We start from the raw sequence: 23,600 nt of genomic DNA, 5'->3' as shown, positions 1-23,600 counted from the left end.
CTGCCCCACTCCTTCCTGAAAGTCAAGTAAAGCATTTTGAGTGGGATAGACTGAGATAGAAGCACATAGAAGTTTTTGCCTAATTATCTGTTAAGATAGACTGAGACAAAGTGGAATGCTGCAGAGAAAAGCAGGTGCTGATTGAGTATTTCTTTTTATTAATGAAACAAGAAAGTTTGATTCTTGACAAGAACTTGCAACAACTTCACAAAAGTTTCCACATCCAACAGCATGGAGATAAACTCATGATCACTGAGATAGCACTTGAACCCTGCAGATATATCATAATGACATTTGGTCAAAATACTTCAGAAGCAGAATCTCACCTTGTAAAAATCCAAGCTGAAACCTGCTTGACAAAAGCCTTGTCCTTCAGGATCTGCATTGCCTGCAATTATGAAGGAAGAAGCATTTTATTGATTTTAATGCATGTGGAAGATAACACAGATACTCCTGGAGCTGTAACACTATGAAATGTAACACTGCCAAAATATGTGAAAATGTGTATTATTTTTTAGAAGGGGCAGAGCAACTCAAGACCTTCTGCAAGACCCCAGTCACGCAGTCCCTTGTGAACATTTTTAAAACAGGATCTGCTACTTGGGACTTTCTCCTCCCACTGCCAAGAAAGGACCCTTGAAACAACCATCAAGGATTCAGTTTTAATTTAGCTGGAGATAAAAAAGTAAAAAAAACTCAACAAGATTGTAGAATGCTCATCACAGTCTGATCTGTCATAAATACAAAAATAAGTGTTTACTCTAAGGTGTTCTCAAAAAACCTTGATACAGTGTAAGGGTCAGGATGTGTACATGGAAAAACAACTTTCCTGTTTCTGGCTACTTCTATTTCTATTCTCCAAATCCTTATATAATTGTGCAAAGTGTGCTGCCCTGCATCTTATGGCAATTCTGTGTGCCAGAAGACTGCAGGAGTGCAAAACTGAGAGTAGGAAGGGCTTGAACTCTCTCTTCAAACAACATAAGCCTTTCCCAAAGGCCCAGTGAGACATCAGTCCATCCATAAATCAGACCTAAAGGACACCTTTTCTTACAGATTCAGCTTCTTTCTGTGCCTGTCCATGCAGAGACAAGGATTAGCCTTTAAAAGGAAGATACAACAAAACTCTGCTTAAAGCCCTACTACAATAGGCATAGAATGCTGAACAAGATGAATGACTGATAATAACCTAATGTGGTATTTTCTGCAGACTTCTAGTTGGCTGAATCTGGTTCAAAATATGGATGTGGTTTATCCCTATTCCCCAAGAAGCAAGGCCCAGAGACAGCTACCACATGCTCAGAACAGCACAGAAAAGAGTGTGGAACAGCAGTGTTAATGTGCATGGCTTTCTTCCATGCTGAAAGCTCTTCACAAATGAGCTCTTGTGGATGATATTGGCATGAGCAATGACACAGGCTTGTGTGTTTCCATGCAGGATCTGATCTTCAAATCATGACCTTGTGATGAGACATTTATACTCAGCATAAGTATGAATAATTGGTTTAATATGCTGTCTGGTTCTTATCTAGATCTGTTTGCTATGTTTTAAAGCCACAAAAATTGAACCAATTATAGCTCATTACTATAACTGCAAACACTTAATTTACTTAGTTTCTCCTCTTTCAAGGAATTATACAATAAAGCATCCAATTATAGGCATATAGTTTAATGTTAATTTTTACTTACACCCTCATTCAATGCAATAACATCATACAATAATCTGCATTCAATCAAAACTCAGTGGTGTGAAGACTGAAAGAATCAACACACTCAGTGCAAAATCAATTCCTTCATCCAGGACTGCTCATATTAATACCTACTGTTGCGACAAGGTGAATATTCAGCATAGGCACTGAAGTTCTGGATTGCTACATAGCAGGTGCCAACAGGGTCCTTCTCAGGGCTGTCTTTAAGGGTTCTCCAATGATACAGAGGAGCACAAGCCTATAAAAACAGAAACACAAATCAGAAGACACACATACTTTCACACACTCTTGCATTTGGCAAATGTAATTTTTAATAGGCTGTGTACAAGGATTCTCTCTCGTGTTGGATCATTGACATAGCAATGATGACAGAAGAAAATGCAGGATAACTGCTTCATATAATTTCATTATAAATTTTCATTGAAAAGCACACTGATGTTTCACTTATAGCCTTGGCAGGTGAAATCGTTCAGGGACTCCAAGTCACATTTAAGCCATGTTACAAATACTCTCTAGGTCTGCTTCACAAGTAATACCTTTGCTCTATTACTGCTCATTGCACAGGAACTGATCCCATAATTTAAGATGCATATCATATATATGTGGCTGAAGGCAATCCCAATTCTGTCCTGGTATGTTCTAAGATAACTGGTGTAGCAGCAGAACCGACTCCACTCAGCAGGAGATTTGTCAGGTTGTTGTCATATGGTTAATCACAATCATCTGAGTGTCTGCCTGGTAATAACCCCTTATAACCTGGTTCAAATCTTCATAGACAGCATACAGTTACAAGGCATTCAACAGGCTGAGTGAATAGTTTTGTGCTAAGGAAGCTTTGGCTAGATATTAATCTTCCATGTTACAGCAGTGGTGTTACAAACATGACAAAGATAAAAAATATACAACTTGTGTAGAGAGAAGCATTATCTTTTTTGAAGGTAATCCAGATAATTAGAAAGATAAGAACAATGAGCTCTCAGGACTGCAAGTCATTCCTCACAGTTTCCTGTGCCCTGAAACTTTTCATTGCCTGGGAGCATGAAGACACTCCCTCTACCTGCAGCCTTGCCTCTCTAGGATGCAAATAAATCCTTCATTCATGTTCTGTCTTGTCCTGCTCTTTCAATTACAAAGCTGTCTACCTCTGGCAAGGTATTGCTGCTGTTTACAATATTGTATTAGCCTTCATTCAGCAATCAGTACTAGCATGAACCACAGTGCTACTCAGAGCTTACTGCCAGCCAGAGCTTGTGGAGCAATGGCCTAAGGAGCAGGGTCACCTCACACACCCCTGCCTAGGAAACCTTGCATATTGAAACAGAGAGCACAACCAGAGTGCACCAAAGAGGAGTCTGTGTCCTGTGGGGGTGATTTTAGGTACAGCTGACATCAAGCCAAATGGATTGAAACAAGAACAATATAAATTGAGTTAATGCAGTTTACTATTAAAAATGTAGCTTAAAAAACAAGCTCCTGATGTTTGATGACATTTTCTCTTAGCCTACAAAGCTTAACAGACAAAGCTTTCCAGCTCTGCTGTCCAATTTTTTTTTTTGCCTGGAAAGTGTTGACTATACCTCACTTTCAGATTCTGAGAAGAGCTACCCCAAATAAATGAAATTTGGTCACTACAGACACAGCACATCTGTTGGAGATGAGTTTTTCTTATCACTTGACTAAGATTTCACAAATGGTGGCAAAGAATTATTTTATTTCAATTTGTGAATTGTTTAGTAGAATACAGAAAATGAGAAATGTTCATCTATTTTTAGAATTTTTTAGAATTTTTATGTTTACTTAGCTCTGTAACACAATAGGGTGATGTTTTACTCACTACCGGTTTCATTTCAAAATCCTTCTGTAGGTTAACTACAAGGCATTCAATATAAGGGAAAGCATTTCCTTTCAATACTTACTCCCTTATGACTACTTTTTAAGTAGTAATTGGAAGTTTTAATCAAATCCCAAGGTAAATTTTTGTTTGGTAATTGCAAAAACAAGTAAAACTAATGACCAAACCAATTATTCTTGTCACAATTACTTCAGTGCTGTTTTTAATGTAAACCTTAATGCCACTGTAAATATAAAATGTCTATGTATAAGCAGCATCACCAGCACTTCACTAGGCAATAAAAATACCTGCCCACTGCTAAGCACCTATCAATACAGGTAAAACATTTAGTGAAACTGGAGAGGAGATACTGCATCAATTTGATAGCCATCTCGATTTGGAGCTGGTTTTATCAGCTTTTTTTGCAGCTGTGTCACCATCACTATGAGACAGATCTTCAAAACAATGTAAATGTGACAAAAGAGATAAGTGTTTTCCTAACTGAACATTAGCAGAGGTTCTTGGCTTTCAAAACATTTCATGACATTCAAATACATGCAATTTCACGACATTCTGTGTTTAACATTCCAGATATATCTTCATAATACCAAATATTTTATAGCAGACAGCTATCAATTCCTGTGCATCTCTGAAATATGTCTCTTATCTGTTAAAAAAATATCATTCACTTCCACAACAATATGACATTCTGCTGTTTTCACATGGCAGCAGGATCACCTTCACTAGATCAGTTCAACCTGATTTTATAAGTTGCTTTTGTTTTTTGAATTATATACATCCTCTGTTTTATAATTCATGCATAATCAGAAAGTTATTTCCTTAATGTACACATAGAAAGCCATTAAACATATACATTTGAGAAAATTTAACACTATTTCCAAGTTAATATCAAATGCATAAGACTTACCACAACTTTCTCTTTATGAGCTTTGACTGTTGCCCCAAACCACTGATTTGTCTTAAATTCAATAGGTTCCCTGGTGCCATTGACTTTAATTTTCCTGTTGTCTGACAAAGAAAGAAGCACTATGTTGACACTTTATTTTTAACACAAGTGAAGAGATTAACAGATATATTACATTGCATTCACTTGTCATCATCCAACCCATTCAATAGGAAATTGACTTTTTAGTATCACTTAACCTTTTCACTAGTCAGCCAAAACCAGCTTAAATTCACACATGAAAATTCAAAATAATAACACTTAAACTTTAGAAAAGAATACAGAGGACTAGAGTAAGAAATGCTGTGTTTCCCCTTGAGGGAAAAAAAAAAGTTTACTTGGAATTTGTGATGAAGAATGAACAAGAATCTACAAAAATAGGTGAAAAGCCCTAATAAGTTTTCTCAGATGTAGTAGAAACTTTCCATGTAAAAAGCATGTTCCGTAATTAGATTTTGTCAAACAAATGACATTTCTCAGCATGCTTATTCAAAGACCAACACTACAGATAGCAAAGGACTTAGTTTTTAACAGAATTACATGTGTACACACTGTCACAAGAGACAGCTTCCTAATGTTGCTTTATATGCACTCTTGCAGATGTCAGCATAAGAGAAGCCATCTGGGCAAAGATTCAGGCCAATTATAATGCATTTCAGGTTTTAATAAAAAGCAGACATCCCTTCCCTTCACCCTCAGTTCTCTGAAGTAAACTGATTTCCCATATGTTCATGAGCTATGCTCTTCCCTTACCAGTCATCCCTAATGAACTTTTCAATTTATACATAAGAAGGGCATTACTCCTACCCCCTTGTATCTGCATTCCCTTATGTTTGTTTCTGGTTCATGTCAGGAGGGATTTCAGAAGAATCAATCCTTTTTGGTCACTTTAAGTCTAAGTGAAAATAAAACCACATACTGTATACCTTGGAATGTTAAAAAAAAATAGTGTCAGATCATATTCTAAGGATTTACATACTTTTTTAAATAACTGAGAAAAAAATACAACTAACATTTTAAAAAGTCAACACTCCTTGGTATTTGCCCAGTAGGAATACAGGAGATACCTGAATGTTTTCTAGAAGGTTAGCTCACCACTGACTTCAGCTTATGGTAACCTCATAAATGTTATAAACTGAATTAGAAAGAAAAATGTATCATACTTGGAGAACAAGGATACTCCATCTCTGTATTTTTTCCCAATAAACATGAAGGAAAGTTGAATGAGAATGAATCTTCTAAAGTCTGAAAGTCTCTAAGTAAACATCTTCCTTCATGCAAGTTTTTGCTTCCATGCTGCACCAATTACAGCAGCTACTGTTGAAGTTCATGCTTAGGGAGATAAATTTCAGGAATATTTAGCTCTTAAAAATTCAAGAAGTATAATTTAAAATTACTCTAAAAATACTAATTTTAAAAATATATTTTGTTGAAGTTAGGCCTGAACATGTGTGGATGTGAGACTGCGTATTTGACACAGGGCATGGCAGGCGCTGCCAGCTCCTACCTAGTTGTTGGCAACACTACTTTCAATTATTTTTTCCAGTGAAGTCAGACTCTTTCAGACTTTAAAGATTTCTTTTTTCTTTTTTTTAATGCTCCAGCAGATCTGAATATTATCAATGTCCACAGATGGGGTCTTGATACAAACAGAACTTTTGAAGCTTGAAAATCAGCCATGAGCAGCTTACAGCTGCCAGTGGAAGCCCGGCTCTGAGGATACTCGTAGCCTGTATTCTAACTTAAAAGGAGCTTACATTTTCAATCAAAACAATATATTTGTCTATTGGCAAAGTACACCAACATTTGAAAAGAAATTAAATTTTAAAACTTGGACAGCCATTTGCAGGATTTATCAAACTACAGCTGAATTTACCAATAAATCTGCAAGAACTGTACATACACACATGCACAATCCCACCTCATTTAGTAGCATGTGGTGTAGTAGGAATCCTTCGTCATGTGGCATGGGATTTTCATTATAAAATAATTTGGAAAATATCACAGAAACGTAAATTAACAAATAGGGGTTTTTCCCTCTAGATAAATCTCTTTTGATAGAAATTTTCTAATCAGTTTTGTTCAGCATCCTTGCTAGAGCTATGGAGTCATATTCCCAGTTTCTGAGGTTGTGCCTTAAAATACAGTTTAGTCTTTTGTATGTAACAACTAATCAGTATTTCAGAATGCTATAAAACCTCTACTGCTTTCCATGTATCTTTAGCAAAATGAAGCAACATACACAACTAACTTGTCTGAATACACCCAAACTGTCATTATTGTGCCTTGCTGCAATTGTCCATTCCTGAGCTAGTCACCCGCTTACATGTGAGGACATGATCTAAGCCACTTCTTTTCCTCCTAAACCAAAACTCTGAGGTCAGAAGAATCATGGCCTAAAAGTACCTAAAGTACCTTTTTTTTTTTAAACCAACTGTAAATAGCCCTGGATGACCATCTTAGATTAGACTCAGATAAATGCTATTCATTTACCCACATAAATCCCAATCCAGCTTAAAAAAAACTCAAATCTGTATATTTCTCAAAACATCATCTAAGCATTTCAAAAAGTAGCATATCTGTATCCTGACAAACCAATTTATGACAGGGAAATATCTCTCCTTGTGCTATTTATGGGCATCTGAGGCCCACAGGCCAAGTCTATACCGTACCTTACCCACAGCTGTATTTCTGTGAGGAGCAAACACTTGGTGGGAATTCAGGTCGCATTCCCATATCATCTTCTCTTCTGGAGGAGAGTGCCTGGCCCCTTTCAGGAAGGAGTCCAGGCTATCTTGTATCATGATATGTGACACTAATGCAGGAGTACAAGGCAGCAGCTGGGCTGGGCACACAGCGCCTGGGCTGCCCACAGAGAGGTCCAAGGAGTGCCTGAGTACAGCTGGATTGCCTCAGAGCCAGCCCAGGAGCTGCTCCAGACAGTCTCAGTTTGCTTGAGATGCAGCTCTGGAGTCACTCATATAATAATACTGCCTAAGACTGCACTGCAGACTAAGGCCCAGACAACCAGGAGTATGCAAAGAGCAGAGAGATTTACAAATATATATTTAGGTATGAGAACATCCTTAAATTGCATTTCAGCAAACCCAAAGCACCTCATTCTCTACTGCAGGAGCCGTGACTCTTATACATGGTACTGCCCTGCAATCCAGCTTCAGAAGCAGCTCTGAAGATACAGAAGCATGATGATGAAAACCAGCATTCCTTCACTCAGTTTTTTAGCTGAGGTACCTATGGGCTACCAAATGGAAAAATAAACAAGTCCCTTACTTTGCCAAAACAGTAATTGGACAAATAGAAAAATTTGAGTTTGGACAGCAAAAAGCAAACCCATGTTAAGAGCAATAGCACAGATTCACTTGTAGGAATTAAAGTCTGAATCTAGAGCAGGTGTTAGACATTTACACACATTAGAGTAAATTGGTGTTTTCTATGGGAATTGGTCTCCTCTCAGTCACTAAGCACATCATAAACAGCTTAATAGGCATGAATCAAACATTTCCCTTACCAATATATATTTTTATACTATTTAATACCTGCATAAGAGATGCATGGGCAAATACTGGTAATTACTTAGTGTGGTTCATTCAGCTCTTGAAAACTTTAAATAAAAAATGCAGCATCTTTCATAATTTAAAAATACTCAAATGAACAAAAGCAAATCAAAGTGGTGATCATTCAAAGCTTGGACTCCATGATCTCAGAGGTGTTTCCCAACCTAAATGATTCTGTGATTCTGTGAAAATATTTAATCAAACATAACACAGGAAAACAATGCTTCTAGTCAAAGCAAAATACCTGACTATGTAATACACCTGCAGCTCTTTCACATAAATTTTCACCATTCTGGAATTTTGAAAAGTATTATGTCTAAATGCTCTGGGTCTATTTGTCTGTATGTCCTGGAAAAACACCGATGTTCATTAACCAGGCATCTGCAACAGGTTGAGCTACAATCTGCCCTCAGATGTGCCTACATCCATCATGGAAAATCTCTTTCAAATACCTGTTTTGATATATCTCTGTATGTATCTATGCACATCCATACATCCATCATATAAAAACATAGTTAAAATATAGTACATGGATTTAATATATTTGTACATGATTATATATACACAGAGTAGAGGTGAACAATTACCTAAATCTATCCATATTTGTATAAAATGTGAATACAAATGTATAAAACAAACAAATATCTCTAGAAATTTCTACAGGTAAAGGAAAGTGAATATCCCTGACATGGAGATAAGACTTAGAATGTTATGTACAGTTTTCAGATATCACTGCTTGCAGGTGTTTGGCCAAAAGAAGACAAAGCAAAGGATGATCTACTTGTGTTCCATCCAGTGTTCAATAGGTAGAGGGAAGAGAGTGCCAAACTCCCATGTGAGGTATGCAGCAAAAGGAAAAGGGGCAACAAGACACAAGTTGCAGCAGGGGAATTTCTGAATAAGTCTTAAGCACTAGAAGAGATTCCCCAGAGAGGCTGTGGCTCTCTCCCTCTGGGGTGGTTTCAGAAGCTGGCTACAAAAGGCTCTGAGCAACCTCAGTGAACTCTGAAAGCAGCTCTGCTGCATCTTTAGTGTTCTGGCTTACAGAATGGAAGAGGGAGAAGGAAGGGTCCTGGCAAACTTGCTCCCATCTTCTAGAAGTGAGGGAAACAAGGGAATCTTGACAATCCTACCACCATATCACTACTCTTATGGTAGTGATGATACTATTAGATAATACCACCTGTTACAAAGCAAAGGTAACTCAGTAACTTTCACAGCATCATTGATATTAGACCCTCCCCAGAGAGAATGAATTCAAATCACAGCTAAATACTCAGTATGATCTAGGCCACTAAACCAAACATTGTTTTGAATTAATGCTGGGGGAAAAAAAGGGACTCCAAAGTTGAGGGAGAGTGAGGGTATGCAAAACAGTGTCATGATAAGAAGAGTTGCTTCTATATTTAGATTTATCTGGTTCTGCAACAATCTAGTTTATATCTGGTTTTTACTGCAGCTTAGCTGCTATTCTTATGAGTCATTTTAATTTAATAGATCATATCTAGAGAGCTTTACTTGGACATTCCACGAATCAAAAAAACAAAAAGAAATCAGCAAACCCAGTAGGATTTTTTCCCTAAATACAATCTGATCAAAAACAAATTAAGACCTCAGTGCTTGAACTAACATAGCTAAGAGTATTTTTTCTTTTCTTTAGATAGGGTTGAGACTTACAAAAGAAACTTATGAGAGTCTATTATAAATCAGAATGCTACAAGTGAACCATGACGTTCCAGATAAGGTCTTACTGGCAGAGTGGACTTAAGTGTGTCAACAATTAAAAGTACAACAAAGTTGTCTCTCAGCAATTTCTCTTGAGATACAAATTCTGTTTTAAAACAGGATTCTAGATTTTCCCCAGAATCTTACTATCTCCACAGCTAATGATTTTTTCATGTAACTAAAGCTCTCAAGTCCCACAATACATCTTCTCCTTATATAGTACCTGGGTTCTGTTACAATCAGCTCAACTGCTGGCCAGATTAGCTCATGTTTTTTATCATGAGCGTGCTGGGCCAGAACTGATTTACATCCCCCTTCCCTGCTCCTCTTCAGAGGCTGTTCAGATTTTTTCCAGCTAGTTTAGAAAAATACAACCTATTATAGTAAAACTGGCAGAGTTAACTGACAGCAAAGAAAACACCCCAGTGTGTTCCAGAAACTTAAGGGAAGGGGTATCTGAAATTCTGCCTTCAGGACCTAATTTAAAATACAAGAACTTGATGCAGCCATAAGTATTATAATTAAAAGTGACCTCAATAATGAGTTTCCAAAATCTGAACTATTAGCTTTTTACCAGATTTCAAATGCAATAGTGCACTTTAGGGGATATTTAAATCTGCTTCTGGCTGCAAGATGCTTTGAATGATTCAGAAGTTGCCTAGTTAATCAAGAGAGGAGAAATTTTTCTTGATATTGCTCTCCTGCTACCTCTCCTGGCAGCTGAATGGAAGAGCACACAGTTGTAACAAGGAATTGGTAATTCTACCTCAGTGTTAAGGCAAAAATAGTCATTGTAAACCCATTTCATACAGAAGAAACTGAAAAGAAGTTAGCTTTGTGTAGGCAAGAGAGGAAAGACAGACCACAAGCCTTTAATATGATGCCAACGCTTGTTTCCCTGTCCTCTCATTGAGTTTCACAGCCTTACACTGCAATGCAACCAGACAACTTCACAAAGTAGGGAAACAAGGGAGAAGAGTCACTGCCCTTCAGTCTATATTTCCTGGGGTAAGGGGATACTAAAAGCCCTTCCATTATACTTTATCTCAGCTCCTGCTGCAATGGAGCAGGTTAAAGCACACATTGTGCTTTCAGGGGGAGTGCTTTGAGCTTCTTCCCAGAGCCTTGACCCTGGCACAGAGATCTAGGGAGCTTTAAAGAAGTGCAAACACAGGACTGCAGAGTCAGTTCTGTATCAACAGCAGGAAACACAGAGAGTTCCTGCAAAAGCCCCTTCTTGGCTGCAGGCCATATCACTGGCCAACCCATATGGGAATGTCTGGTTACATGATTTGCTTATGGATGGGTCAGCTCAAATCCTACATGACAAAATTTCATCCTCCTTCCCTCCTTTTCCTCTCTCTTGCCTGTCAGGAATGCTATTTCATCAATAGGATTAATTATTGCAAGTAAATAACCTCATTGCTTTGGAAATCTCTGGGTTAGCCACATGAAAAGCAGAGATAGGTGACCTGAGAAATTAGTAACCATCTGGGACAAGTTCCTCTAGAGCAATTTCAGTTGGGTGATGTGGCTTTTTGGAATGGGTTGCAGATACTCCTGCACCTCAATAAACCCCAATTAAGCCATCTTCTCAGCAGGGTAGTTTAGCCCCCATACATTTCCACATTTACACAGGTTATGCAGCTGCCCGTAGCACTCAGACCATCCTGGCCATTCTAACAGTTCATGCAAGTGCCACGGAGATGGTTTCAGCAGCAGTCTTGTTTTGAGTATCATTCCTAGTAGTAAGGAGCCCAGTCTGTGTTTGACATGTTGAACATGGCACTCAACAGTAGTCATTCATTTTTAAAGGTTTTTTGCATCTTTCACTGGGAATACATTATGTACTCCCTCAGCTGATCTTTGCCTCTGAGGAAAAATAAGAAGGAGTAAGGGGGCATCATAAACCATAAAGACTTTTCTTCTGTCATTTAAAACTTGCATGATGCAAAAAATAAAGTTTAATACAGAGTGCCACAGTCTGTGTGGTAAGAGGGAGGTTACTGCACCTTGCCAGCGACTGGGTGCATCCCTTGCAGTGTCATATCCCTGATCCACTGGGAAACACTGCAGTTATCTCCCACCAGTGTCAGGATGTCAGATTTAGGTCTGGCACTCATGTTCTCCCTTTGGGGCTCTATGGCTCAGGATATAGAATGACATTTTTTAAAATAACACTTCAGTTATTTTAAAAATAAAAGTATATTACTCACATAACTAAATAAACAAATCCCTTCAACCAAACAGCCTTCGCAGAACCAAAAATCATCCTGTTTAAACACTGAACATCATAAAATTAACCCAAGCAAGACTAAGTTTTTAACTAAGGTGTCTGTCAGTTACTTGGTTCCCTCATATCACCTCTTGAACAAATGCCCCCTCTGTCTAAGGCAACAAATAGTTTAGAAATTCAACAGATTGGTTTTTTCTTCTTTCCCTTTCCTGACTCATGAGCCTGTCATTGCCTCTTAACAAGCCTTAAATGTTGGTGGACAGGGATTTTGTTCCTTTTTAGTTAACAAGCCATTCACTAAACACCTAAACTGTAAAATACATGATAACCATAAATCAGTAGAAAGTAACTCCACACCATGATATCTGAAAATGTCCAGAATCTTGACTTAACGCCATCACACAATACTAATCAATGTCCTCACTGTTTTCATTCAGCAGGACTGAGATAGTAACAATGTAAATACAAATAACATGAAAGCATTTGCAGACAAAGGAATCTCACTTGAAATTAGCTGTTCTATTTTTGTGGAAACAGAAATAATCTGTGCAGTTACATGAGTCTTACCAATTAGATGTCCACTTAAGGTATTTGTTTGTGGCAGTAAAAGTCCAAACGATCCAAGTGCACACACTGCATGTTTCCTCCTCAAGGGCAAAACATGACTTGCATTGAATGCAACACTGCTGAGCTCCATTTGTGTATCCAGTCCTCAAGAAGAAGATATGAGTCCTCATGCTCATATGGAATTTAAGCCACTGTCTTTCAACCTCTTGGATTTGTTCATCTCATGACTTTTTATGTCATAGTGAAAGTTATAGTTTCTGTGACCTGAAGCAATTTCACATATTGAATTTAGGGTATAGTATATGAGTCTGTCTGACTTTGACAATTTTTTTTAGAATTTAGAAGTCCTCCCCATTGAATTTTTGAGGCTGAAAAATGGGGATTTATCAAATTCTTTATCCACATGTTGGTTCAACACTGCCTTTCTTCCCAGTTCCTTCCAGTTCCACTCAGTTTATACTTCTGAACTTAATTAAGAATGCTCCAAATTATTCAGTAGTTTTGTTTTTTTATTGTTTTTTGCTTAGCTAATCTAACTGAAAGAGATATTATTTAGTTAGAGTCAAGAAGACAATATTGAAAAATTGAAGCATTGCACAAAAATGCATCAAAATGAAATTTTTCAGCTCTGAAGCAGCCTCTATAGTTCTTCTATTTTGTTTCAGAAAACATTCTCAAAGCTTTACAAGATTTTTAAAGATCTCCTACAAGGCATGAAACATTAATCTTCAATATTAAAGCTGCTACAACTGAACTTCTAGTCTTCTAACAACTTTTGAGTGTTTCTGTTTTGGAAGAAAGAATAATCTTGTGGTAAAGGCACCGGAAGCAGAAGAAAAAGCTCCCTAGTCAGTTACCAGTGTCATCATCAACTTTTTGTATGATCTTTGACAACCCAGACTAACTTCTCTCTGTTTCTTAGAATAAATATTAAAAATGGGAACAGCAACATTTCTGAGTGATGTTGTAGGAGAGGGCATAATGAGTACAAGATGTCTGTACAGGAGCCATGAACTGAAAACACCCCACATATTTACCAAGGACTATCTAAGCCCCAGTAGGTATGACATAGCTAAAGGCTTCAAAAGAAACTTTGTGGACAGACTATTTGAAATAGCTTCACCTAGGACAGAGCTCATGTGGACTACTCTGCTGGGGGCAATAGTGGAAAAGAAGGAAAACTTGATCCTGTAAATAATGGGTTTGGGAGAGAAAAAAGAGATGGGTAATATACATCCAGAAATCAGCAGGAGTCATCTAAAGCCTATTGGAGATGGACTTTCTGTTGCTGGCAGTGAAGAACAGGGTGTGGTACAAGCCATGCAAACCTTCTTCCCGGGGTCCTTGTGTAGAGGACATTGCTGAATTGTGCAAAATGACACCTTTACTGCCTTGGGACTGGAATTCAAGAGCCAGGGACAGCACTGCTAAACCTGCCTGTGCTGCCATCCCTGCCACAAGGACAGTGCATCTCTGCCCACACCACAGCTGCTCTCTGGCTTAACTTCAGCTGCCTGCAAGCCAGAATTCTATCCAGAGGACACAACCAGCTCAGGAAGATTGAATGCAGCACCCTTTGGAGATTCCAAACTGAACAGGTGTGTGATACAGTCCAAAGCCTTACTGATATACTTACTCACAGTGTGTTTGTGTCTTTATTCAAAACCTAGTATCTGCAAAAAGACATCACTGTGAAGAGTATGGAGCTGTCCCAAGTTTCCTACAGGAAAGTCAGATGTCCTTCTAGGTTTCATCACTAGATTTTCATAAATTTTTCAAAACTCCCTTTCAGAAATGTGATGGAATTTCATTTGTTCTGTAAGTTTTCTATTCAAACTTGAAATTATTTTTTATAGATAATACATTCCGATTTTGTTACATGTACTGTCTAACCATAGATGGGAAATACATTAATATTTCCTCTGTTTCTTGTTTTTATTTTAAATATGTATACTCAGAACATATCACAATTAAAATAATATATGCATACTGTCTATATACATTTCCATTTATATATATAACCAGATGCTGTACATAGTTTTACCTGCCCCAGCAGCCAGATACACACACATGAACTACCACTTACTCAGTTTTGAGGAATGCTCACTCAGCATGATGGGAAAGTCATCCTGATCAGTATTCCTAGACACTAACACAGTAACAGTATGTTGGTGGCTGGAGATGGGAGGAGTAAAGAACAGCACTGCTTATTTGCTACAGTTAAGTGAGCTCTTCTAATCTGACTTCTTTCAGAAAACAAACAAACAAAGAAAAAGAATTGTATCGCGTTCACATTTCAATAAATCACAAATATTAAGATTAAATATAACCTTAAGAATAATAACTTTCGCTTAATGGTCAAACTGTCAAGGTCTGCCTAAATAAAGGAAGCAGTTTTAAAGTCTCTGCAAACACTAGGTTTAAATTATTTTCAAAACCTATAAAGAGACAACAGAAAACATAAACAGCTTGAATTGTTTAAAACTTGTGTTCCCTCTAATTAAATAAGAAACATCTGTCTTGGGATTTTGGAAGTGGATATAATCTATCCACATTGTGCCTAAATCGGTCTAGCTTCAGTATTCTGAAACAAAATTCTTGCTTTCTGAATAGAATTAAATAAGCATGCTACATGAGGCACTTCATCCATCTGAACAGCCAGAAATCCCCTCGTTGAAAATAACAGCAAACACTAGAAATCCTGTTATTTCTGTGGTTCAGAGAAGTGTGAGACAAGGCTTTTGGGGCTTTGCCTTCTGAACATGCAAAAGTATTTTCAAAAGCAGGAATCTGCCACAAATATCTTTCAGCAGAGAGGGAGAAGAAGGGAAAAAAAAAGGCAGTTATTAAGATGAACTACTGATCCCGGAGGTCAAAATCCTGTTATTTCTCTGGGGACCATTAAACCCTTCCCTGCAGGAGCACATGCATTCAGGCTCCCAGGAGCGGGTTTCTATCCGAGGGCAGACACTCGGATCAAAGCCCAAGTACAGGACGGCGGAGGAGCCGAGGGGTCCCGGGCAGAGCACCGCGGGACAGCCGCGCACTCACTGGTGTTGTCGAAGGGGATCTGCCGGCACCGGGCGCCGGGCCAGGCGCAGTAGTACACCGCTCCTCCTTCCACGATGTCCGGCTGCGAGGTGTTGGCTTTGGGGGCTCCCACCAGGACACTGACCCTGCGAAACACACCGGGAGGTCACCGGGGCCATCGATCGGGACAGGCGGGCGATGGGCGCTGTCACCCCCGTGCCGCCTTCCCTCAGCGATCCGGCCCCGCCGCCCCGGCGCGGCACTCACGTGCTGGGGTCGGGGATGTAGAAGTCCACCGAGTAGCCGAAGTAGCTGCCCGGGGGCCCGCTGTACACCGTCAGCTTCTCCTCGTCCAGGTTGAAAGCCACCAGCGCCGGCGCCCAGAGCAGCGCTGACAGGAGCAGGGGGCGCTGCCAGCGGCGGGGCCGCCCGCAGCTGAGGGGCAGCATCCTCGCCGCCTCCACGGCTGGCTGCCGCTGGCACAGCGGAGCGCAGTGGTGCGGCGGCCGTGCGGAGCGGAGCGGGGCGAAGAGGTGCGGCGGCCGTGCGGTGCTGTGCGGTGCAGAGCAGGGTGGAGAGGTGCGGAGCGAAGCGGCGCGGTCCAGCTGCCGCCGTGCGCGGGCGGGGGGCGGCGCGGGAGGCTCGGCCCCGCTCGGTCCCGCTCGCCCCCCGGGGGACGCGCTCTCGGGCGCCCCCTGGCGGCGCACGGCCGGCGGCCGGGCAGCGCTGCCCTCACCGCGGTGCCCGCGGGGCTGCGGAAAGCGAGCGCCGGGAATTCCGCCGGGAATCTGCGGCAAACGCCGGCGAAGCCGGACACCCCGCGACTGCCCAGCGGCTGTGGGGCGGTCGTGTTCACGGGGGGAGATGCCGGAGTGTGGGCTGGTGGTTTCGAGTTGAACTTCTCTCGGCTTCCATAATTTTCAAGGGTTTGAACTGAAGAGCCTGATACTTGGAAATCTCTTTTAGGAAACTGAAGTGCATTGAAAAAATGTAAACCTCCCTCAGATTGTTATTTGGTTGCTCGGCATGGCCGTTATTAAATAGAAACCAAAAAACCCCAGCAACGAGAAAAACTTCTAACCACGGGAAAGACGCAGAGCCGGGCACAGAGTTCAGAAGGCTTCAGGGCTCGAAGCTGCGATTCCGCTGTTGCTCTCCAGGTTTCCCCGTGAGTGCCTGGCTACGCGGAGCCCTGCTGAACTGAGGGGGGCACCTCGCACTGGCTCCGAGCAGAGCCTTCAGCACAGCTCCGTGCAGGCGCAGGTCGTGCCGCTTTGCCCACAGAAATAACCTATTGAACGGGGCACAGAAAGGAACGGTGCTTTTAGAAAGCTCCTCTGGTAATTTCTTCGCAAAAGTAATTTAAAAGGATGGGGCTGTATAACTCCTGTCTTGAGCTGCTCTGCCCCTGCAAGCTCCACAGCAGAGTTTCACTTGGTTTTGTTAAGAACGTATAGAAGAACCTGGCTATCTTAAATGCTCTACTCACCTACAAAGCTGTGTGCCATCACATTCACATCTTGAGGGGACAGCATTATCAACATTTTTTTTCTGGCCAACGCAAAGGTAGGAAGAAAAGGAGAAACATTTTATTTTCCATGTAATGAGCTCAGTGACAACAAGGAAAGAGAATTGTTTTTCAGCATTTATAAGGCAGATGTGTCCAAACAGAATCAGAGAAAGATCAAAATAATAAAAAATCCATTTATAAATATGCTACATTAGATCTACCTATGAAAGCAGTTGAGAGCAGTTTGTTTTGTTGTGAGGTTCCAGTTACTTTACTTTTGTGTTTGTTTTATTTTAAGTGCTTTATGGCAGGATTATTCAGATAAGACTGACATTCCTTTTCACAAAAATGGAACTGTGTATTTATTTCCAGCATTAACTGTGTGACCCTTAGCTGTCCCCACAGGCTTGTAATATCCCTTAATTCTGCCTGCCTTGTATTTATGCCAAATTTATTTGGTAAATAGTGAAACACCATTGACAATATTGTATTATTTTGCATTGTACAAGTTTCTCTTACAGCTCTAAGCACCAGTAATAAATTTAGAAGTGAGGTACTTCTGAATGACTTTAGGATTAACACCTGCTCTTAAAAGTCATGCAGTTTTAAGGCAATTGAATGCGTTTAGAATTTGTGTTACCTTATGCTAAACAATGATGATAATAATGATGATGATGATAATAATGCTCCTTTTTAGCATAGCAATCAGTTCCAAGGCTGAGTGTCACAAATGTAGTTTCTGGGGCTCAGAGAACTGCTCAGACTGCAGCCCAGAGCAGTGGCACTCAGAAGTGAGAAGGCAGCACATTCTGGTGCTGTAGCCACTTTTACTGATCCATCCAAAACAGTTAAAATTCAGTAATTAGCACAGTTTGATAGGTGAGTGTTCACACAAATGAAGCTGAAGAGACATAAGGCACAGGCAGTTCTCACGTACCTGCCTTTCAGTTAGAAACAAATGCCACCTAACCTGGTTGTTTTGAGTAAGTTTTAAAAAGTAAATAAGTGCTTCAAATGGCTACCAGTGCTAAAACCCGTAGGAAGGCAGGGCAGCATGAAAAGAAGGAACTCTCTTTCAAGATCCTTTTACCCCCAAAGTGTTAACCTACAGCAGTCCCCGCATTACTCTTTTCCTTTTTTTTTTTTTCCTCTCTATAAAGTAGAGACATATGCATGCAGGATATTCCAAATTAATTCAAAGAGATAAACAATTTATGTTTCTAAGAATTTGCAGTGTTTCGCTAAACAAGCTGGACCTGTTCTGATCACTAGAAACTTATTTCACATCTTGCTTTCCTTGGACTTCAGCAATATTTGGAGTTTGCACACTGATCTGCACTGCATAAGAGGTAAGCAGCTCCCCCAGTTGCTAGTAGACTGAAGCTTGCACTTCAGCATACCTGTGGTCTGATACATCAATTCCTTTGAATACCTAACTAAAAAGTCTTAATAGGCTCTAGAACCACACCTGGAGCCAGGACAGAGGGCTTTCATAAGAACATCTAGCCAAGAGTCTAAAATCATTATCTACCTTACAGAATAAATGGAAGGTCAGATGTGGGATTAAGCAATTTATGAAAAAAATATAAGATTCATGGTGTGAATTTCTATAGCTAATATTATGTGCAGTTAGTGATGTTAGTATGTCATTATGGTGTTTCCAGTCTTAAAAATAGATGACTAATCTTCTATGGAAAGATTTGCTGAGGCAAAACTTAAATATTAATATTTTTGTAGGAGGGTCCATTATCACAGCTTTAATGTTATTTATGCTATTATTTAGAGGAACAAGTATTTCAAAGAATTGTATGGGCTTTGAGCATAAATCTTATCAAAATTAGTGATAGTTTTACTGTTAAATCTTTTCAAAATATGGTGGTACAGAAGCTGAAATGTCCAATTCCTATAGAAAACCTACCTTTCAATTGTTTCCTAGTTTTGTTTCTGTAGGCCAGAAGCCTTCTCCTGAACTGTAGCTGGAGTAACTACATAGACAGTGTTTTTGTGTTGCAAGAGGATAAAATGAGGATGTGACCATGCATTGCAAAGAGAGTGAGTTTGAATCCAGGATGACATGATGACAAAAGATGTTCAGCATTCCTCTTTGAACCTTACCTTTGGGAACATTGTCCAAGTTAAAAATCTTAGCAAAAGTAATTCCTACATGAAAAGTGTTAAAGCTAATTTTATATTGAGTAGATTAAATCAGTCTATCAATCACATATAGTCCACAGAAAAATCAGTTTATTTTCAAGAGATCCTGTGGAAATACTGATTTTTCATTAGTTACAGGTATTAACCACACAAAATCAATGTAAAAGGGAGTCTAATGGGCCAATTTCCCATGCTGGTGAAAGCAGAGACTTTGTGTGAGATCCCAAAGGACAGGATGCTGCAGAGGAAGATGGGGATGAAGTGTTCCTTCCCACTGCACCTCTGGCTGTCTCCAGCAGCAGAGCTGCAGCACAGGGAAGCTGCAGGTGCTCTCCAGAACATGCTGGATGTTTTGTGCTGAGCAGCCTTGCTTGCAAAGCAGGAGAATCCAGAGTAGCTGTCCACAGCCTGACTGCAGATACTCATCATCTGGGGTGGACAGCAAATGAGTGTGCTGCACTAAGGGAGGTTCCTGTTTCTGCATGGGAACTGATGTATAGACACAGCCATTCCTCTCGCCCAATGGATTTTGACTCCCACACTTTCCTGCTCCATCAAGACCCATCTTGGGCTTCTTTAACCTAAACTCATCCACACAAGAACTGAAGAGATAAGAGAAAGCATATACATGAACCAGATAAGCATAAATTGTAACTGTCTGAAGGAACAGAACTTAACAAAAGCATCCAAAAACCCAAAATGCCCAGCCTGTACTTAAGTGATTCACTGTCTCAAAGGGCCCTTTGCCTATTGAAACAGTATCCTATTCTAACAAGGATATTTTAATTTGGGTTTGTACTGGCTGCTTACCTTTAAATAGTTCAGACTTCAACAAAGCAAATATGGATTTGGTAGCTGTTAGCCTTCAAATATAACTCATGAAGCACTGGAAGTAGTCTTTCCATTATTTACTTAGATAACTTTTTTGGAGCTGCCTGACTGTGAACCCCAGTATACACAATGACGTGGGAATAATTTCTTTTACCATTTACCCAGCAGCAGACCCCTTTCTCTCCCCCATCACTTTTTTATGAAAGTTAATTTAGAGCAAAAAGACACCAACATGTATCTTCTGTCTCAAAGGGTTTTGAGACATGGGAAGGAAAGCCCAGTTTTCCAGACCAACTGTCCAACATCATGCTAACTGCACCATGTTTCCAGCTAGGATAGTAGTTGTCTCCCAGAAGATACTGACCTTTCCTTTGCAATTAAAATTGAACGATTCTGCAATACATAAAACCCCCTAGAGTATTAATCAAAATGTCATTTACTTGCATATTTAGCTCACGCACTTTCTTACAGTTAGCATTATCAATTTGCTCTGGTTACTTACAGCATGCATTTAATCCCATAGAGTGCTCTGATTTCACTGACTAGGTCTCAATTTGCAAACTGTAATATATATATACACACACACATAGGCAGCACTTAGAGCAGAACAACCTTTATATGGGTTTCTAGATATTTTTCTGTGAAAGCAAATCAAATGTAGCAAACATTAATGTCCTGCATTTTAAGTCGGCCATCTAAATAACCACTTTGTTTTAGGGGACAAAAAGCAAATTTCCATGCAGGCAGAATCTCTCCCATTGTGCTCATGGTAGAAGGAAGGCCAGAGAGCTTCACCTGGCTGAGGCTCTCAGATGAGCTGCCTGAATGCCATAAATCACTGCTAGTTAGCCTCTGTATCCAAAAATAAGTGAAATAAACCAGAATCCAGGCCTTTAACAGCTAGGCAGTATGAAGAAAAGAGGATACAGGAATGAGGGTTCTTTTATCACACCATCATCAGCTAAATGTCTCTAGAGTACAGCAGAAGTTTCTAATCCAGACTAATGCTTAAAGACAGATCTCTCATGAGTGGAGCTTCTAGTTGGTTTTTTTTTTTCCTGTGAGATAGAACATAAATTTTTTGAGAGTGGGCTAGAAAAATAAATGCACATTTTAACAGATTCAAGCTATGATTCAGTGCAAAATCTGGAGTGAGACACTCTAGTACAAGCCAAGGACAGACACCAAAATTCAAGAGAAAAAGCAAGAAAAGTGAATTTTCCCCTTCCAAGGTGTCAGTGGAAGTCTAAAGACATTTATCTTAAATGTGTAAAACCAGCTGAAACGAGTACCTATCAAGCTTGAGCATTTTTTGAAAAATAAAATTCCATACTTGACAAGGACATTCTCCTTATTTATCTATATTTTTCAGCAGTAATACCACTGTTGCACAAGTTTTTAATGTCAAGCCTACACTGCAAGACAGAATACTTGCATTCTAAATAAAGTGAGTCCAATTAAGGAATCTTTTCAAATCATTGTAATCTGCAAAGGATTTTTTTTTTCAGAAAAAGAAATCTAACAAAAATACTCTTTTAATACTAAGATACTCTGCTGTCAGTCTGCAATAAGGAACAGTCATGGTAATTCCAGAAGTTAGGAAATTACCTTTTGGTGTTGCCTTTTTCTCCCCCAAGATGCATTCAACTTTAAAGTTGACCTTTATTTATAAAATTTCTAAACCTGTGGTTCCTTTTCATCAACTCAGAGAAGCAGCAAACAAGTCCAAGTAAATCAAACTTTAAATAATATATGATTCAAGGAAAAGATTTTATTTTAGGGCTAAGAAGTTGATAATAAATAAAGGAATATAATAATGTAATAACAGATGTTCTCATGCACTTAACACATACAGTAATGCTGGCTTACACTGCTGTTTGGACAAATTAAGAAGAGGTATTTGGCAATATTGTAAGTTTTGAATAGTTTAAAGATTATAGAACAAGAAATTTTGCTGTTTTTACATTTCCTTTATACAAATTCAAATAAATATTAATATATCTATGTTTTCATCAGATTTTCTGTTCACTTTTAACATGCCCAATAACTAAGCCACAGTAATATACAACTGCCAAGAAAGAGTATTTAAGAATTATACTTATTCCTAAAAATGTATCTTCTTTATGTCACATTGTGCAAGCTCTTTAGGTAAAATTAGATTTTAGGAAAAACTGCAGAAAATTTAAACTCATTAAAACATACCCAGTGCAAAGGCCAGTCTAGTCCACACATTATGGTACTGTAATGTAAGCCAATATAATTTAAATAATAAAACATGCCTATATGATTCTGAGAAAGCTGAATATGTTTTATGTTTAAAGATCTGACATCTAATATGCAGATTCTGCAATATCAGAATTTTTCAAATCTTCATGAGATGGCAAAATAATGGTAAGACTTTGTAAGTAGGCTTTTTGTTTTAGGATAACTCACATTAACAGTACTACAGTGGCCAAAAAAGACAAACTATTATAATAGAAATCAATCTGATTAAAAAATTAAATATTCCAATTAACACTGAAAAAGTGTTTGTAATCATTATTTACAATTCCTCAGTGATACCAGTGTATAACTCCACACAGTGAGCTCCAGTTTGGTGTTGCTCCTGGCCAGCTCAGTTCAGGGAAGGGGATCGGTCCGTGCTCCAGAGCAGCTCTATGTACGGCCACTTGGTCTGCAAGCAGCGCTTCACCGGGGTGTCGTCCGTCTGCAGCATGGGCTCCTCAAAGCCCATCACAACTGCTGTGCCCTCCACATACATCACCTGGCAAAGCAAACCCAACTCTGTCAGCCTGCTCAAGAACTGAGAGGTGAGATGATCATTTTCACCAGGCCAGGAGAGGACTGGTTATGATACAAATCTATCGGTGATATTTTTGCCTGATGTCCAGGAGAAATGACGAGGAGGACTCCATGGATATCAGAAGGCTAATTAATTACTTTATTACACTACAGCTAAACTTAATCTGCACAAGCACCAACTGCACAGAATCTCATGACTGTCAGCCAACAGTCCCAACACACTCACAGGGATCCAATTGGCCAATGAATCAAAACACTCTCAGCAGAATCCAATTACCAACTCCCTTCAGGTAAACAATCTTCCACAATGCACTTGTGAACAACAAGAGGAGCAGTGAATGAGATAAGAATTGTTTTGATCATTCTTTTCTCTGCTTCTCTCAAGTTCAGAGAATGTGAATCCCACACACATCAAATCTGTGAAGTTTTACATACTTCCTTTTTTAATGAAATGGAAGTATGAAATTGAAAAACCCTCATCTTTGAATGCTTCTGCTTACATTTTGGGGTATGGAACCGCTGGAGATTTCACAGGGCTAATTTTAAGGACTTAATTAAAAGCTATTCCAAAGACTGAGCAGGTAAATTTTCTGGAAGAACTCTTACTTAAGTCCTTCTTGCTCCTTATGTCTCTTAATGTCTTACAATCTTTTACTCTAAATTCTC

At 39.4% G+C, this 23,600-nt stretch overlaps 2 protein-coding genes across 4 annotated transcripts in view; both read right to left on the bottom strand.

Annotated features, from left to right (window-relative positions):
• Positions 1–16,117, bottom strand: part of ITGA8 (integrin subunit alpha 8) — a 111,381-nt gene extending 95,264 nt beyond the window's left edge. Inside the window, exons 1-5 of the mRNA XM_059477303.1 lie at positions 15,905–16,117; positions 15,659–15,783; positions 4,469–4,569; positions 1,824–1,947; positions 327–388 (exon numbers count right to left, since the gene is read on the bottom strand). Of these exons, the coding sequence (XP_059333286.1) occupies positions 327–388; positions 1,824–1,947; positions 4,469–4,569; positions 15,659–15,783; positions 15,905–16,086 (594 nt within the window). The 5' untranslated portion in view covers positions 16,087–16,117. The remainder of the gene's footprint in view (positions 1–326; positions 389–1,823; positions 1,948–4,468; positions 4,570–15,658; positions 15,784–15,904) is intronic.
• A 5,766-nt stretch (positions 16,118–21,883) lies between these two features.
• MINDY3 (MINDY lysine 48 deubiquitinase 3) overlaps positions 21,884–23,600 on the bottom strand; it is a 45,346-nt gene continuing 43,629 nt past the window's right edge. For all 3 annotated transcript variants that reach the window (XM_059477326.1, XM_059477316.1, XM_059477334.1), the window contains exon 15: positions 21,884–22,896. In XM_059477326.1, the coding sequence (XP_059333309.1) occupies positions 22,747–22,896 (150 nt within the window). In that variant the 3' untranslated portion in view covers positions 21,884–22,746. The remainder of the gene's footprint in view (positions 22,897–23,600) is intronic.

Source organism: Ammospiza nelsoni, chromosome 1 (assembly GCF_027579445.1).
Source record: "Ammospiza nelsoni isolate bAmmNel1 chromosome 1, bAmmNel1.pri, whole genome shotgun sequence".
NCBI classification, from domain to species: Eukaryota; Metazoa; Chordata; class Aves; order Passeriformes; family Passerellidae; genus Ammospiza; species Ammospiza nelsoni.
Note: the sequence above shows the minus strand (reverse complement) of the source record. Positions and strands in the feature narration are given on the sequence as shown.